Source organism: Colius striatus, chromosome 4, assembly GCF_028858725.1.
Source record: "Colius striatus isolate bColStr4 chromosome 4, bColStr4.1.hap1, whole genome shotgun sequence".
Classification (NCBI taxonomy): Eukaryota; Metazoa; Chordata; class Aves; order Coliiformes; family Coliidae; genus Colius; species Colius striatus.
The window spans coordinates 8,507,355-8,522,604 of record NC_084762.1 but is presented as its reverse complement, the minus strand read 5'-3'; the positions used below and the strand labels follow the sequence as shown (position 1 = coordinate 8,522,604).

At 39.2% G+C, this 15,250-nt stretch overlaps 1 protein-coding gene across 2 annotated transcripts in view; it reads right to left on the bottom strand.

Moving 5' to 3' along the window:
* Window positions 1-15,250, bottom strand: part of TRIO (trio Rho guanine nucleotide exchange factor) — a 240,855-nt gene that overhangs the window by 142,650 nt on the left and 82,955 nt on the right. For both annotated transcript variants that reach the window (XM_061996023.1, XM_061996024.1), the window contains exons 7-9: window positions 8,082-8,273; window positions 4,560-4,691; window positions 316-546 (exon numbers count right to left, since the gene is read on the bottom strand). In XM_061996023.1, the coding sequence (XP_061852007.1) occupies window positions 316-546; window positions 4,560-4,691; window positions 8,082-8,273 (555 nt within the window). The remainder of the gene's footprint in view (window positions 1-315; window positions 547-4,559; window positions 4,692-8,081; window positions 8,274-15,250) is intronic.

Sequence of the window (15,250 nt, the reverse complement as noted above, 5' to 3'; positions counted from 1 at the left end):
ACCCAATTAAGTCATTTATATATCCCTAAGAATTTGGAACTAATAATCTGTTCCAGGTTCTTTTCCATTTTTTTATGTTACTCCTACAAATCTTTCTAGTTCCTAAGCTTAGAAACATCACTTCTACCTGTAACAGCCTGTAATATCCTTTGGCAACACACAGAACTTGGAATCAGTTGACTCCATGCAACTACTCAGTTACTGAATGAAAGAACATGGGGTTTAGCAATCAAAACCCACCTGTCAACGCAATCAGCTTGAAATCACTGGCTTCCAGAGCGCAAAGATATTTAGGCAACGTGAAATAAACCCTACCTGTTGAACATCCTGCTGAAAAACACAGAGCTGAAGCCGTTGGTGCAAGCGGACCTTTCGATGCTGCCAAATATTTTCCAGTTGGCGCTGATGGTGCAGCACTTCGTGGATGACATCCAGAACATGATGAACTGCTTTTGAGTAGTTGGCAGAAGCGGTGAGAGAATCTGAACTCCCAGGAGTCAAAGGCCTCTGAAGCTTGTCAAGCAGCGACTTTCCATCTTGGCTCACCTGACCACCGGAAAGGACATGGAATTACTTGTCTTGCCAAAAGCCTGTGAGAGTATTATTTCATTCCCCACTCCCTCTCCCCATTTTAGATGTCTTGAAGAACTCGGGGAGAAGTGATGAAGATATTTTTTTATTCCAGCCATGATTATATGCAGCTGTTGGAGGGAAAAAAAAGGATTCTCTCCCCGTATGTAAGATAATTTTAAGTAGCAACACTCTTCCAAATAACAGCCTATCCTTTCACTTTTTTGATTACAAGAATGCTTTACCTCAAAAGTGATTGTTTTTTTCTTTTAAACAGGTTAAGTCTAACTTCCAACTCTTTCTCTAGTCAACCAAGCACCAAAACTTAAGCATCAGCCCCAAATTATTCTTCCAGGAAGAATATTTTTTGTTTCATTTCTCTTTTTGTTTGCTGTGAAGGTGAACAGGGAGATTAATTTCTATAGGCTAACATTAATTTGATGAATACATCTAGACCAATAGATATTAACTTAGGACATCATTTGATCTGACACAATTTATAAGTTCTATATTATTACTGTTACTGGTAAGCCAAAGGTAAACTGTTGCTATGGTAGACTTAAACCTGATTAAATCATTTAAAACCCCTCCATGCAGCACAGAAAGATCCTATTTTCCACAACATGTTTAACTACTGATCCTGACAGCAAACATTAGGAATTTCTAATTGTTGTCTTCTCCGATTGAAACCACAGTAACAATATTTAGATTTACTTTGCATGATAATTAAAAAGCAATAATCCTATCTTATCTGGTCACTATTGAAATTCAATACCTGCCAAGGCTCTTGAAAGCCCTTTTCACTGACCTTTAACTATTCTGCCACTTTCAGTATGAAGCTCAGGGAACTGTTACATTTGGTATCATTCAGCTATCTGTAAAGAACTTTTCTAACAGCTCATCTAAGAGATAGGAAAAACTCACCCTAAAAACACAAGACTGGAGTGTAAACAATAGCCTGAATCCATCATCAAACCAACATTATGTCAGAAACAGAGAATTTGTCAAGGTCTTCCCCCAGTGGCCATTCTCAGCCATTTTCACTAAATCTAGGAATATTTCATATTTGCTATTCAGTAGCCAAGCAGATCCAAATGAAAATTCCTTTCTAATTAGTTTACAAGTGAGTTCATTTCTCAGTATCAATTTAAGCTTTTTTTGTTTTAGTAATAAGTATCAAGGCGGAGAATGAAGCTCACTTGGAAAACTAGGTCCTATGAAGTCAAGCCAGGTAGAACAACAGTATAGTCCATAGTAGTCATCACAATCATTATTTAAAAAATGTTCTGTATCCAAAGCAATCCTCTAGTACAAGTCTTTCAAGTATTTCAAAATAGAGTTCAATTATATATTCAGAATTTGTGAAGTTTAAGGGGAAAAAAATAATCAACTGTGATCAAACCTGTGATCTATTAGTTTATTAGCTTTACAAACAAATGATCATGTACATTTCTTCCTTGGAATTAACACAGTATCCTTTCCAGTGCATGACTACCTTAAGATTTCTGTGAGATATATGACTCTTAATGTATGTATTTAACTTAATTTAAGGTACAGATATTGGATTTTCAGGCACACCAGCTATCTAAGCTTGTAAGCTAGTAAGTTACTTCTCTAGTAATATACAGCAATTACTCTTAGTAAAATCAGACTGTCTAGTCTTTAAAAACCATTTACTCTCTTAAAATTACTGCCTTCCACTTTGCAACCAAGTCATGTTGTCAAGACATTGTAATCTAAAATGAATGACTAAGTGTTGTAATTTCCACAGCGTTCCTCTCTCTCCCTCCCCTGTTCATTCATCAGAGAATGAAAGGTGCTCCATGCTGCAAAAGAAATGAAATCATACATCTAATAACGATAAGAAATAGTTCTGTGGTATCTTTACACAGAAAGACAACTCCATCAATCTTCAGAAAGGAAACGTGTGTTTAAATAAGGCAAAATAAAGCCTTCTGTCCAGAGGAGGAACATGATTTGTACATATAACTATTAGTTGTGCACCAACTCTGGATGCTAAAGACAAAGCTATTGCTTTATCAAATGGGGAAGAGTAATAACCTGTAATCGGAAAAAAAGGTATCTTATGTTGGGAGGTTTTCTGAGCTGTAGCAATGAAGGTTTTATTAAAATCTCTAGCTATCCCAAAGTCAAAAGCTACAGCTTTGAAATCCTAAATAAATTTTCAAGGTATTTGTCAGAACAATCCTATAATCTACCCATCTAATTTATTTTCATTATGCATCACCAGGAAGCAAACTTATTTAACATGGTAATCCACAGTACTTATTTACACTTAACAGCAGGCTCCTATCCAGTCACATCCCTGATGAAAAAGAACACAAAAACACCTCAATCCAAAACAAATAAAACCAACTAACCAAAAAAAATCCCACTATTTTAACTTCAATGCTTTATAATCATTATTCTAAAGAGCCCTGCCTTTCTTATTCCTTGCTGTACTCTTGTGAAGCACACATCTCAGATTGCCCTTTTCATATAAATCTACTGAAAACGTAATCGAGGGACAGAGATGTAGTACAAATTGATTCTCCTAATTAAAAGAGGTTATAAGGAAGGGAACGTTCTACAAAACACACTCTCAAGACTGAATTAAAACAGGCACGTGTAGTAAGCTCACAAGCTTTAACACCAAAGGTGTGCTTAGACCAGATAACACAGTAAGGTTGCATAGATCAGGAATGGGGATATCAGTGTGTATTTTATACAAAACAATTGCAGCTTCTGTGAACTCTGGACATCTGACTTGTTGTAATAAAGTTTATGCAGACCCTAAGATGGCAGGTTTTCAAAAAATCCAGTTCTGATATAGTAACAATAAGGCTGATCATCAACACTAATCTTTCTGCTAAATGAAATGTGACCAGACTTATGATTCAGTTGCCCATAATAGAGCTGGCTCATCAGAAAATAGTATGTAATGTATAATGTAAGAATGTAATGTGTAATGTATAAATCATAACCATTAATCCAATACCATGACCTCCTTTGAAAAGGAGGTGCAAGCTGTAGCCTAACTTGTGTCACTGACCATTTTTTACTGTAATTTAATCAAATTCATAGTTTTATGAAACTCTCAAGAAAACAGAAATGGCTGTATTTAACCCAGAATACCATCGGTCCAATTTAACCATAAAATAGTTTTACCCTGTGATGAGAACCCTGAAAAACAGAAAGCAAGAAAAGCTCACCAGGAAATACAGAAAATACACGTTAGCTAACAGTGACATCAATACCCATTTGCATTTCTCACTTCAGCTAAAGCACATGAGAGAATTCCAAATCCGACAGCAAGCAACAGATACTTTAGTCATCACTTTCTAGGCCACGTTCAGAATAAGCATTTTATCTTGAGTTGTAAATACAACTATTAGAAATACTGAGAAATACTCTTATTTCATTGTGTGCAGAATCCAAGATTAGAGCAGCAGCAGGAGATATGCTAATCTTAACAATGCTGACTACAGAGGCACATTGGCTCACTGAAGTGTCTTTGAGTGTGGCAGAACTAAGCATGTTACCTTCTGCCTTGTCAAGTGACGTACTTCGATGGTTAAGCCTTTTTTTGTGAGGCAATTTCAGAGATGGATTTTAAAAACACACTTAAAGCAATCTATGTCAACAGAATACTTTCCCAAACAATGGCCATCTAGCTTCCCTTCAAGTAAACATTTAAATGATAGTTTTATACTGCTATTAAAAGGCAATAATAAGCAAATGTGAGGTGAAGCATACTTTGTACAACACACAGTTCCATATTGTCTTTTAAACTTCTTTCAGAAGATTAAGGAGAATACTTAACTTTTAAACAACAGTAGGAAAGTCCAGTATACTAAATTAAAAAAGAAGCCTGGCACTTGAGTTTCCAGCTAACACACTATGCAACAAGTGATGCCAATCATGATGCAAACTTAGCATTACACCATTTTATCAAGTCAGCAACCTAAGGGAGCAAACAAGAAACTTACCTCAGAGTAAGCCAAGGTAATATGCTCATATATCCCTTGATGATGATGGATAGCATCTTCTAAATCTTGCAGTTCCGAGGGAAGCTCCACCTCACCACAGGCTTTACACCATGAGTCCACATTGCTCATGTACTGCAACAGAGAGAAAAATGTTCTACTTGATTTTGGGTTCTATCAGTAAGTCCATCCATGCTGGTAACTTACAAAAGGACTAGTAACTGTGCAACAGCCACTGAAAAGGCTTTTAAGGGAAAAATGTTTCATGTACTTCTCTCTGCACTGACTGAAACAAAGCTTATAACAGGACAGAAACAAATACTCAAGTCTGAGTGGTGCTTTTACTTACATGGAACTTTTTGAGTCATTCAGACAGGCAAGCTTAGTTGTATGTTGGCAGCCTTCAGAACCAATTAAGCTCTTGGCCATACTGATGCTTCAAGTTTACTCTTGCTCCTTTTCTTGTTTCTGCAGCTAAAAAAAATTACTTCACCCTGCACCTACCATTTCAAATGCATGAAAGCCAATTAAGGTCTTGTCTACACAAAGAGGTAAAACATGCTACAGTTCTCAGGTCCTCAGATCTTACTCATCAACATCCTGTGGAGATAGTCATGATATCGTGAGGTATCACCTCATCTTTTAAATCTCCAGAGAAAACCAAGTTATTCTGTACATGTGTGCACAGACACACACACATACACACAAAGAATTAATGGTGAACTGTTCACTGAAACACTCTATAGTTGTCTTTTGCTAGAAAGAGATCATCAAAGGAGACAAAGCAGCCTTACAGCACAGTCAATTCACACCTCCGTCTCTGAAGCACTAACTTCTACACCCAGAGCAGCACTAAATCTGTTTGGCAAGCTACTATAGAAGCATGCACATAAGGGATTTACAGCTTAAGTGGTGGGTCTCTTAGGACTAACACTGAACTTGTAGTGCATAGCTATGTCAGCATTGTTGTTCAAGTCAAGCTTTTCAGGGGAAATACAAGGATATTGCAACAGGATCCCTTCTGCAGACAATTTAAGTTATCTCTGAAGCTTAAGCTGTCCTGACAGACAAGAAACTGCCATCACAGCATACAATGCACAGCAGAAGTTCTGTCAATTCATTTTTGACAGCTAGGGGGCATGAATTTTATACCCTTATGCTAGCAAGGGAAAGAAGAAAAAAGAATCTGCTTTTTCAAGACCCGCATGGATATGATCCTATGTAACCTGATCTAGGTGAACTTGCTTCTGCAGGGGGGTTGCACTAGATGCTCTCTAAAGGTCCCTTCCAATCTTATCATTCTATGATTCTACGATTCCGGTTTTCATAGTTAGACTCAGTACAGCCAAGTATACTACAGATACCACAATCCTCTATTCTTGTCAAGTTCAAGTCTCAAAAGTCTTAAGAAACCAAGCCAGTTCTCTCATCATATGTATCTTTATTCCTGAGGCACATGTAGTATTTTGAGGAAGAAGTAACGCACAGACCACTCCTGGTATACCATTATTGTTTGAAAGCTGGGAGGAAGGGTGAGAGAGTATTTAACTCTAAGGTTCTTAGTTCTCATTTCATCAAGGGACAACTTTTAAAGTCTCTTACATTAAGAAGCTCCATGTAGAACGACAGAGCTACACACCTTGTGCACCAGTCAGCAGGGACTGAGAGCTGGGTGCAGTCTTCACTCTATCTGACAGTAGGCAGTCACACTCACCTGTCACTTCCAGAGGATGTGCAATTTTTTTGGCTGCTTATTTTTTAATCAACTTATGTAGGTCAAGCATCACCAGTCTCTAAAGGGGTCATTCCTCTCATTCCAAACCCTTTTCTGTGAGCTCTGTACTGTTAATGAAACAGCTAATATATCACAGCCAGGTATCTTTCGAAGCAACTAGGACAATCCATCACAGTTAATCATAAAACGAAAACCACAGAAGAAGCAATTAAAAAGTAAATTAATCCCAGCAGATGCTGCACTATTTTATCTCATTCTTCTCTTTCCTCCTGTTTACACTTACATTTAGTGGTGAAGAAGGTAACAGACCCTTACCACAGTTCCCCAGCGCACACACAAAATTTACTTCCCTGACTTCTGATGAACATCAATTTCCCTATGAAAAAGGACAGCAGAGTGTTCCTATCTGTTTATATTTCACTGTTTCTCTCTTGTGTGTATGCTTAATGTAAACCAGAACAACCCAAGCCATTAGAAAAGCATCAATACTGGTAAGATACCACACTGTGTCTATCAAATACTTCAAGCTGATTGGTGACTTTTATAGTGGTAAACAATTCCTTCATCTCTGTCTTCCGTGGTTTTTCTGTAAAATCTGCTAAAAATACTTACTACAGTGGCATCAATTTATATACTTTACCTTAGTCTGTCTAAGGACAATTAAATTAATGTCACCACTAACTTTATGAAAAGCAATGTATATTTGCATTTTAATACGTTCACAGTTCTGATTTTTGGACATTTCTGAAGCTTAATATCTATGTGGTACAAACTACAAAAAAATGCACTTTTTAAAAGTGTACTGCCTCTCTGTTTGTGCAGTTATCAGCTCCCAAGTGGTTCCTTCATTTATTCCAAATAAAGTTGTATCAGGCATGAGAGCTTTTCTTAGATCCAATTTAGCAAGGCAAACAGAAAAGTATCTTCAGCAGCCACACAGCACCCCAGAGCTTCAACCATAACCAGTCAAGAACCTTTGCTCTCTGAATTCACCAGAGAGGTAGAGAGCAGACAGTCTGTAATATCAATGGGTGACTCAACAACACACACATCGCTTCTCCTTCTGAACTGAATTCCCTTGAAGGGAAAATAGGCTTTCACCATCCAGACTATTAACTTGGGGATATTTATTCCTATTTCCCCTTCACATACCTCTTCTCTGGCAGTTACACATGGTTAATGACTTAATTAAAATAATTGGTATAGGCCTGAAGCTAAAATTTTTGTTTAATATAGGAGGAATCTCTTATGGGATACTAAGTAAACATCCGCCACCACAATTTCAGATTCAGAAGACAGTTAATTAACTTCTTAACTTTCAGGTCAGTTCAACTTAGTTTTCTTTAAGGATTTATTGAGTTAAAACTTAACACTCAAGGACTGATGAGGGTGGAGCGATGAGGACAATAAAGCAAGTGATGATTTCTGGATGTAGGAAAGACATTATATTGATACTCACTATACTGGTTTTTTTCCTTTATTTCAACTTCAAAGCTTCAGATAGTGAAGCATTCAAGTCTACTTCATTTTCAATTCATACAACTAATTTGGCTAAGTTTTATCTTACATTCTTCACAAAATGCCTTTCCCATGTCAATGCAAGGGCAGTAGGCTGTCCTGAATATAACAAGTTTTTGTTTGAGTATCAGCTGAAACGGTCAGAAATGAACACTCTGGCTTTCTTGTTGACCTTTTCTGTCACTCTCTTGAACTTCTGTTGAAGTCAAAAGCAAACAGTACTCACCATTCCCGCTCAGAAACTTTTGTTGGCGCTCTCCCCTTTCACTAACCTGTTCAGCTTTCTGATGGAAGATGGAGGACATATCCAGCAGCGTGCTCCGTTCATCCAAAGCTGCAGCAAAGGCCTTCCACTCTTGCTCCAGCTGACTGGCGATCTGTTTGATTTGCTGTGAGGCGTAATGGCCAGACTCGACCAGGCGATTCGCTACTGACATGATGCGGTTAATGTTTACATACACATTCTGTGGAGAAGGAGGAGGGAAGAAATTATTGGAACTTAGTAGACCATTTAAAATACAGAGGTATACTTCCACAAGATTCTTCTGTATTGCAGTATTGCTTAATAGATTGGTTTTATTTGCCAAGTTTCTGCATGCCTAACTTTGGAATCTAGGCGTATAACATAACAGCCCATCCATATTACAACAGCTTGAAATGATCAGAGTCTCAATGTCAATAGTCAGCTTAAAATCATATTATATGAAGACCTATTATTACAATGAAGAGGAAAAATCAACTGTACTTTACAACATTCTCAATGAGAACGTTTACAGATGTTCAAGTCAACAAGACATTCAGACACACGCAATATAGGAAAACCAAAGTATAATTACTAGGCAACTTATTTATCCATGGTATGTATGTGTGCAACATCACTCTCCAAATATTCACATAAACTTCTGCAAGTATTTCTACCTTTTAAGTAACAAACTGAGTTCTAAGGAGTTCAATATATTTCTGTATTTTTACTTTGCTGCTACTATACTGCCTCACAGCTAGAAGCAAAAACTAGACAAATATGGACAAAGAGCAGAGAGATTCTCCAGGATACACTACCTTACTCACTAATGGCTCTTAATCATTCTAATTTTCAGTCAAGGGTTTCTGGTTTCTTCCAAGCCAGAAACAAGAACAATTTCACCACCAAAAGGTCTGAGAAAGCTTTTATAGACCTACATGTATATAAGCTGACCTGTCACTTCTTTCAGTTGGGCTGACTCTCATACATCTAGAATGAAGCTCATAGAACCACAGGATTGTTGAGGTTGGAGATGATCTAGTCCAGTCTCCCTGGCTCAAAGCAGGTTCAAATCAGAGCAGGTTGCTCATGTTCATGTCCAGTGGGGTTCTGAGAATTTCTGAAGGATGAGGAAACCACAACCTCTCTGGACAAACTGTTTGAGTGTTTCTCATGTAAAATGCAATTTCTTGTATTTCAACTTGTGCCCATTATGTCTTGTTCTATTACTGGACACCATGGAGAAAAGTCTGGTTCTGTCTTCTTTACTTCCTCCCATTAGATATTCCTAGTTTTTTACACATGTAAAGATCCCTCCTAAGCATTCCTTTATTCAGGGTAACAAATCCCAGTTGTCCCTCCTTGTACAACACAAGCATACTATATAGCTACTTCAGAGAGGAACCTGGTCGTTGCAATTTCACAGAAAGGGAATAAGAACTTTCTGCATAACACTAATCTGCACGTTCTAATTTGTGTGTCACTTTGAGCAACCCCTGCTCAGTCCTGTTTCTTTAATTACAGCATCCCTTTTGTTCATATCACAGCAGGCCCTTTGCTTGCCAACCCAGTCCATCGCTTCCCACTTCATTACTGATCCTCTTCTCCCTCTCCTATCACTCTTACCCTAAAGCTGCTCTTATCTGGTTGTCCAGCCTGCTGGCAAAGATACTTTTCTCTCACCAGCAATCCTTGATCCTCAGAGAAAGAGTTCCATGTTTGCAGAAACCAAAACCCTGTTGCCAACATCAGCTGTGTAAACAGTTGTTGACCTGCAAGATCCACCAACTTTCTCACCCTCAGGATTGAGAAGAAAACCACTTGGGCTACCAGGCCCTTGACCATTGCCTCTGAAGTCATGTATTCACACTTGAGAGTCTCCAGGTCACCCCTGGCAGTATCACTGGTGCTCATATGGAAGAGATGCAAAAGGTAATAGTCAGAGAGCTGAACAAGCTTTGGTTGTCTTTCCACAACATCCCAAATCCAAGCCTCCACCAAGCAGCAAATTTCCGTAGAGAATGAGTCATGATGCTTTGACAGCTCCCGGCTCCTCAGCAGTTGTGAGGTCAGTGAACCTACTCTGTAGCTGCAAATCTTCAGGTCGAGCAGAAACCTTCCTCCTACTGCCAGAAGCCATTATCTTCCAACCTTCCTCATCATGGGAGCCTGCGCATCTCAGCTAGACAGGCACAGACTCTGCCTGATCCTCCCTCCCTTCAGTACAGTTGATAGTTTGTGCTCTTGAAGCTCTAGAGTGATGGAAAGGACCTGGTCAATCTCTTTCTTGTTATCTCTGATGCTGTGCAGACTGCTTACTTTCTCCTGCAGTTCCTTGACTCGGTGACACAGGTCCTCAATAACTGCACACCTCCTGTGGGCAAGGAAACCATCTCCTGCTGGTCCAGCTTTGGCAAGAGGCCACAGGCATTGCCTCCAGCCCTGGAGCTGCAGAGCTGCATTCTCTTTCCAGAGCTCCCTCTGCATTGAGGTCTCTCATGTTACAAGGGGTAGTTGGTCCAGCAGCCGCTGGGAACTGTGCCCTGTGGCATATTTCCACCTTTGCTGAGTATATAGATGCTTTTCTGCATAGAGCTGCTGGCCGTTTCTGCATGAACTGCAGCAGAAACTGCTGCATCTACTGGCTATTTCTGTTAGCTGCACTTGTTCTTGCCAATAGCCTAAAAATATACATGCAGGGCCACACTGTCAGTTGTAAAGGAAACAACCAACATCATTAATATCTTAGTATTCTGCAGTGATTTTTCCCTCTTGTCCACACAATACTTTCTGGAATGCCATCATGCAGGAAATGCCATGGAGCACTTAGCTACCTGTCAGCAGCAGCATCACAGCCTTCCTTCATCAAGGGTTGAGAAACTGAGTCCAATGAGCCAGGGGATACAGAACTGACTGCAACAAGCCTCAGTAAAGGCCACGCATCAAAAAGTGACAGAAGAACAAAACCTGAAATTGCTAGAAAACTCTATGGTTATATTACTGTTCAGACATTTGATGGGCAGTCTGTGCCAAAATCTGACTATGCTTCTAACAGTAAGAGGGGTCAGGGGAGAACACTGGCAGATGGACACCCAATGCCATGTAGAAGCTGAGTATCTGAGGTGGAATCATTACCTATTGGCATCAAGCCACAGCCCAGAGTCTGACACTGTCTGGAGCAAGTGTCACTGTTCCTCCAGGCTTCACTCTTCTGACTCATTTAAGTGGTGATTGGTACAGGTCTCTTAATTCTAACTGTATACACATATGCAAGCAGGAGCACGAGCCTATACCTCTTAGTAAAGAGGTCCATTTAAGTACACTGAGCACAGCAGTGTTATGTTGGCTGTTTTCCCTTCCTGTCCAATAGTATCTTTTCATTGTTTAGGTTATCCCACATACCTATGCTCTCCTCTTATGCATGACCAAACAATTGGAAGAGAACATTGATACTTCCAACAAATTGTAAAAGACTGGAGAACATTCAGGCCTATTACAACGTATGTAGCATCAACAGGAGACTGCTAAATCCAGAAAGCCATGGCATTGCCTTTACAGGGGTGGGGAAAAAAAGTGTCAAAAGAGAAAAGCATAAAGGCCATTAAAATGCCATTTGAACTGTCTGTGTCTTAAAACAAAGGAATTTTGGAAATTCTGAAACGACAGTTAGATAAGAAGAACAGGGAACCAGAAATGTGAAGTTAAACAAATCAGAACTGAGCTGTGGTTGAAATGCATTTGTTTTCCCCTGACAATCTGGCTTCACAAGTGTGGAAGAATACTCTCTGTAGCAGTACGAATATGAATTAATACGCTGACAGTTGAACACTTTCCAAGGAATGTGTATCACACTCCTTTCCTCCAAAAAGATATCATCTTATAATGATCTCAACTTCCCTCCTATGCCCCTCTCGTATCTCTCACTACCTGATATATTCACTAAAGATTTAACTTTCAGTATTTTAGAATGCAATGACCTAAGAGAGACCCAAAGAGTTAAGGAGCAAGAGAATCTCAAATAGCAACTCAGTACAATTGGACTGTCGTTAACTGATTCTTGGAGGTTAACAATTCTGTTCCATTTTCTAAAAGGACAGACAGGTCTGCTGCCATTATTATATGAGAAACTATGTGCACTGCTTGAGAGGCTGGTGCTCATTCCCCAGGGACTGACATCTTATTTCTTGCATGGAGTTCCATCCTGGTTTTAGCTAAAGAAGCAACACCTACCAGGTAATAACTAATTCAGTCACCTCATTTACATCATGTGAATCTACATCAAGCATCTGCAGCTTCTAAATGTGGATCAACTGTCTAAAGAATGAAAGGCTGAAGTGATACTGCATTTGTTTCATTGTGTTACATGTGACACTTGTAACAGAACTAAAAAGGGAACAATTCAAGCTACGGCATTACAGTATGTATAGTAAGTACATGAATGCACTTAGTACAATTATATTCTCTCACAACGTACTTTAACCAGAATCTGGAAAGACATATTACAGCATCTGGAAAGCTCCTCATGGCAGAATTATTCCCTCAAGAGAGTGTACATATAAAATAAGTATTGCTAAGCAAGACCATGCAGATTAGTAGCCTACCACAAGCTGTAGTGCATTGGGTCATTCTTTGGTGTGTGCCTGAAAGGCAGGTACACAGGGGAAAATATAGGTGACAGCCTGTCAGCTTAACTGAACTTCTTTCACACTCAATACAAAACAAAGCTGGCAGATGCCCTGAAGGTTCTATTTTACTTCCTGATTTTTCCAGGTCCATTAAGAAAATGTTTGTTTAGCTCAAGGTTTCACACAGAAGTTTTCTGACAGGGAGACTATTACACATTCAGTGTTAAAAACAACTACTTCAGTGACATGGTCCATAACCATCATAAGTGGTACATCTCTGTGATGGAAATATTTTAGCAATGTAATTTCCAAATCAGCTGCCACTTCACATACAAATGGCCAATAAGACGAGACATAGCATTAATGTATAAAATAACACCTGCTTTAACCATTTAAATGTTTTCTAATGTCTCTTCTATTCTCAGTCTCACAGCAACAGTAAAATTGGCAGTTTGGGAATCCAGACTTCAAAGATAAGGGCTTAAGTACAACTAACTGTATCACCTGATCTCTTCTCTTGAAAAATAAATAAGCTACAATTCAGGAAAGTGTTTAGCCTACTCTTCAACTACAAGGATCCTCAAAATAGTCTCAGGTAACTATTTAACCATTGCTATCAGCACAGGAACGAGTGAAATAATTTCACTCTAGAGTTCTCCAAATGTATCATCTCTCTTTCCTCCATTTCTCATGGTGGACCTAGGGAATCTTACTGCAAGACTGTATAGTTCAACATCACCTTCTTTCCTCTCTTATTTTTCACTTACCTTCATCTCTCACAGTAAATGTCCATGTTCTTCAATCTCTCCTTCCTCTGAGCTTCTTAATGTTTTAACTTGTACCAGTCTCTGTGGCTGGATTTGAGCAAGCTAAGCTAAAGTAGTCATTTCTGTAACCTTTAACTCTGTAAACTCAAGTGATGTGTTTAACCTCCCAAAACCCTCAACAGTGCCCATTTCTGACACTTTCTTTTTAGATGACATTAATTATTTGATTACCACCTTGATAAAATGGTTTAGTATATGCAAACAGTCTGCTCTGAGAACATTAATCAACTGCCCAATATACTTACAACAGACACAGGGCTTTTTGGATTATAGTTAATAAAGCAAGCTTCTACTGATGGTCCTATCAGCCTTGAGATAATAAGTAGTCACAGCATATCCCTTAATAGTAGTCAGTACCAGCTTTCTCCAAAGAAGGCTTCCTTCTGGCTATATCACTTCCCAATCATTTTGACCCTCACCATTGCAGTGAGGGGCACAGTTAAGCTACAACGAAAACGAGGCCACTGGGTCTATCAAGAAGACTAGAAGAAATCATTCAAGTAGGTAACATCTTCCTCCTCACCCAGATTTCACAAAACTGCTTTTATTTCCCTTGTGTCCCAGTAGGCATATAGAAAATGGCAGGAAAAATTGGTGACAGACACAGAATCAGTGTCTCACACTCTTGCATGCAAGACTGACTAATAGTATCATCATGGGTACTTTCTTTTTGCAGTTCAAAAACTTTGTCAAATGATTTTTCTATTTGCAACCCCTATGCTGCCTTATTAGCAAGCTTCTTCCTTAAAAGGTACTAAAAACTTGCTCTGAGAAGTGAAGCATTTGTTTAGTCACCCGAAGAGGAACTTTAGGCTGAAATGGAGTATTGCTTAACTCAAATAAATCTCAGGACTTGACAACAGCAATTTACTGTTGCTGAAAGCAGGCCTTTCAAATTGTACCGAAAATCCATCCTCATGTTCAGGGAGGAGAACTGTTGTAAGCCTGTTTTTCCCCAGAGTTAGGGAACGTGGGACCTCTTTGCCCTATAGACACAGCTTTGACACTTATCGGTATATAGTCTGTTGAATTCAGCAATAGCAGGTCACATACCTTTCAGGCAGCAGCCTTTGTAGCCACATCAACCTGTGTTAGGTAATGGTAACCAAACTTATGTCTATTTTTATGTCCAGCTTTTTATGAGACAGTTTCATTGCAATGAGAACCAGTTGGTGTATTAAGAGTATTACCTTAAAGGGTAACCATGTGAGCATATCACATATTGAACAGACAAGATTCCTAGACCTATCACTTGCTAAGTACAGTTGAAAGTAGCTACAGCACAACTGCTGAAAGTACATTAAATCTCCTCCCCCTCAGTGTAGTCTTCATCTTCTTGCTTTATAACATTTGGTTTAAGCTTCCAACTGCTCTAGGCTGTAATACTGAAAAATCAGACTCTAAAAATGGCACAAAGCCATTACAAGGTAAAAAAGAAATATTCAGCAAATCCTCTTTGTCCTTGATGTAAACAACTCCTGTTCATGACAGGAAGTAAGCAGCTTTCACAACGGTTTACATCCAGGTGGCTTATTTCAGACTGGGACACCAGATTCAAATTCTGGCATCTCACCCAAAGGCCGTCACTGTTTCTCACCAGAGTTTGGCATAAGCAGCTGCAGAAGTTGCCCTCCTGCACCTCTCAGAAAACCAAGCTGCTACTTTGGAAGGCAGGGGAGATGGGAGAGCCAGCTATTGACAGAGGGTAGCACCTGCTGTGAAGCTGAGCGTGTGCCCTGCAGCAACCA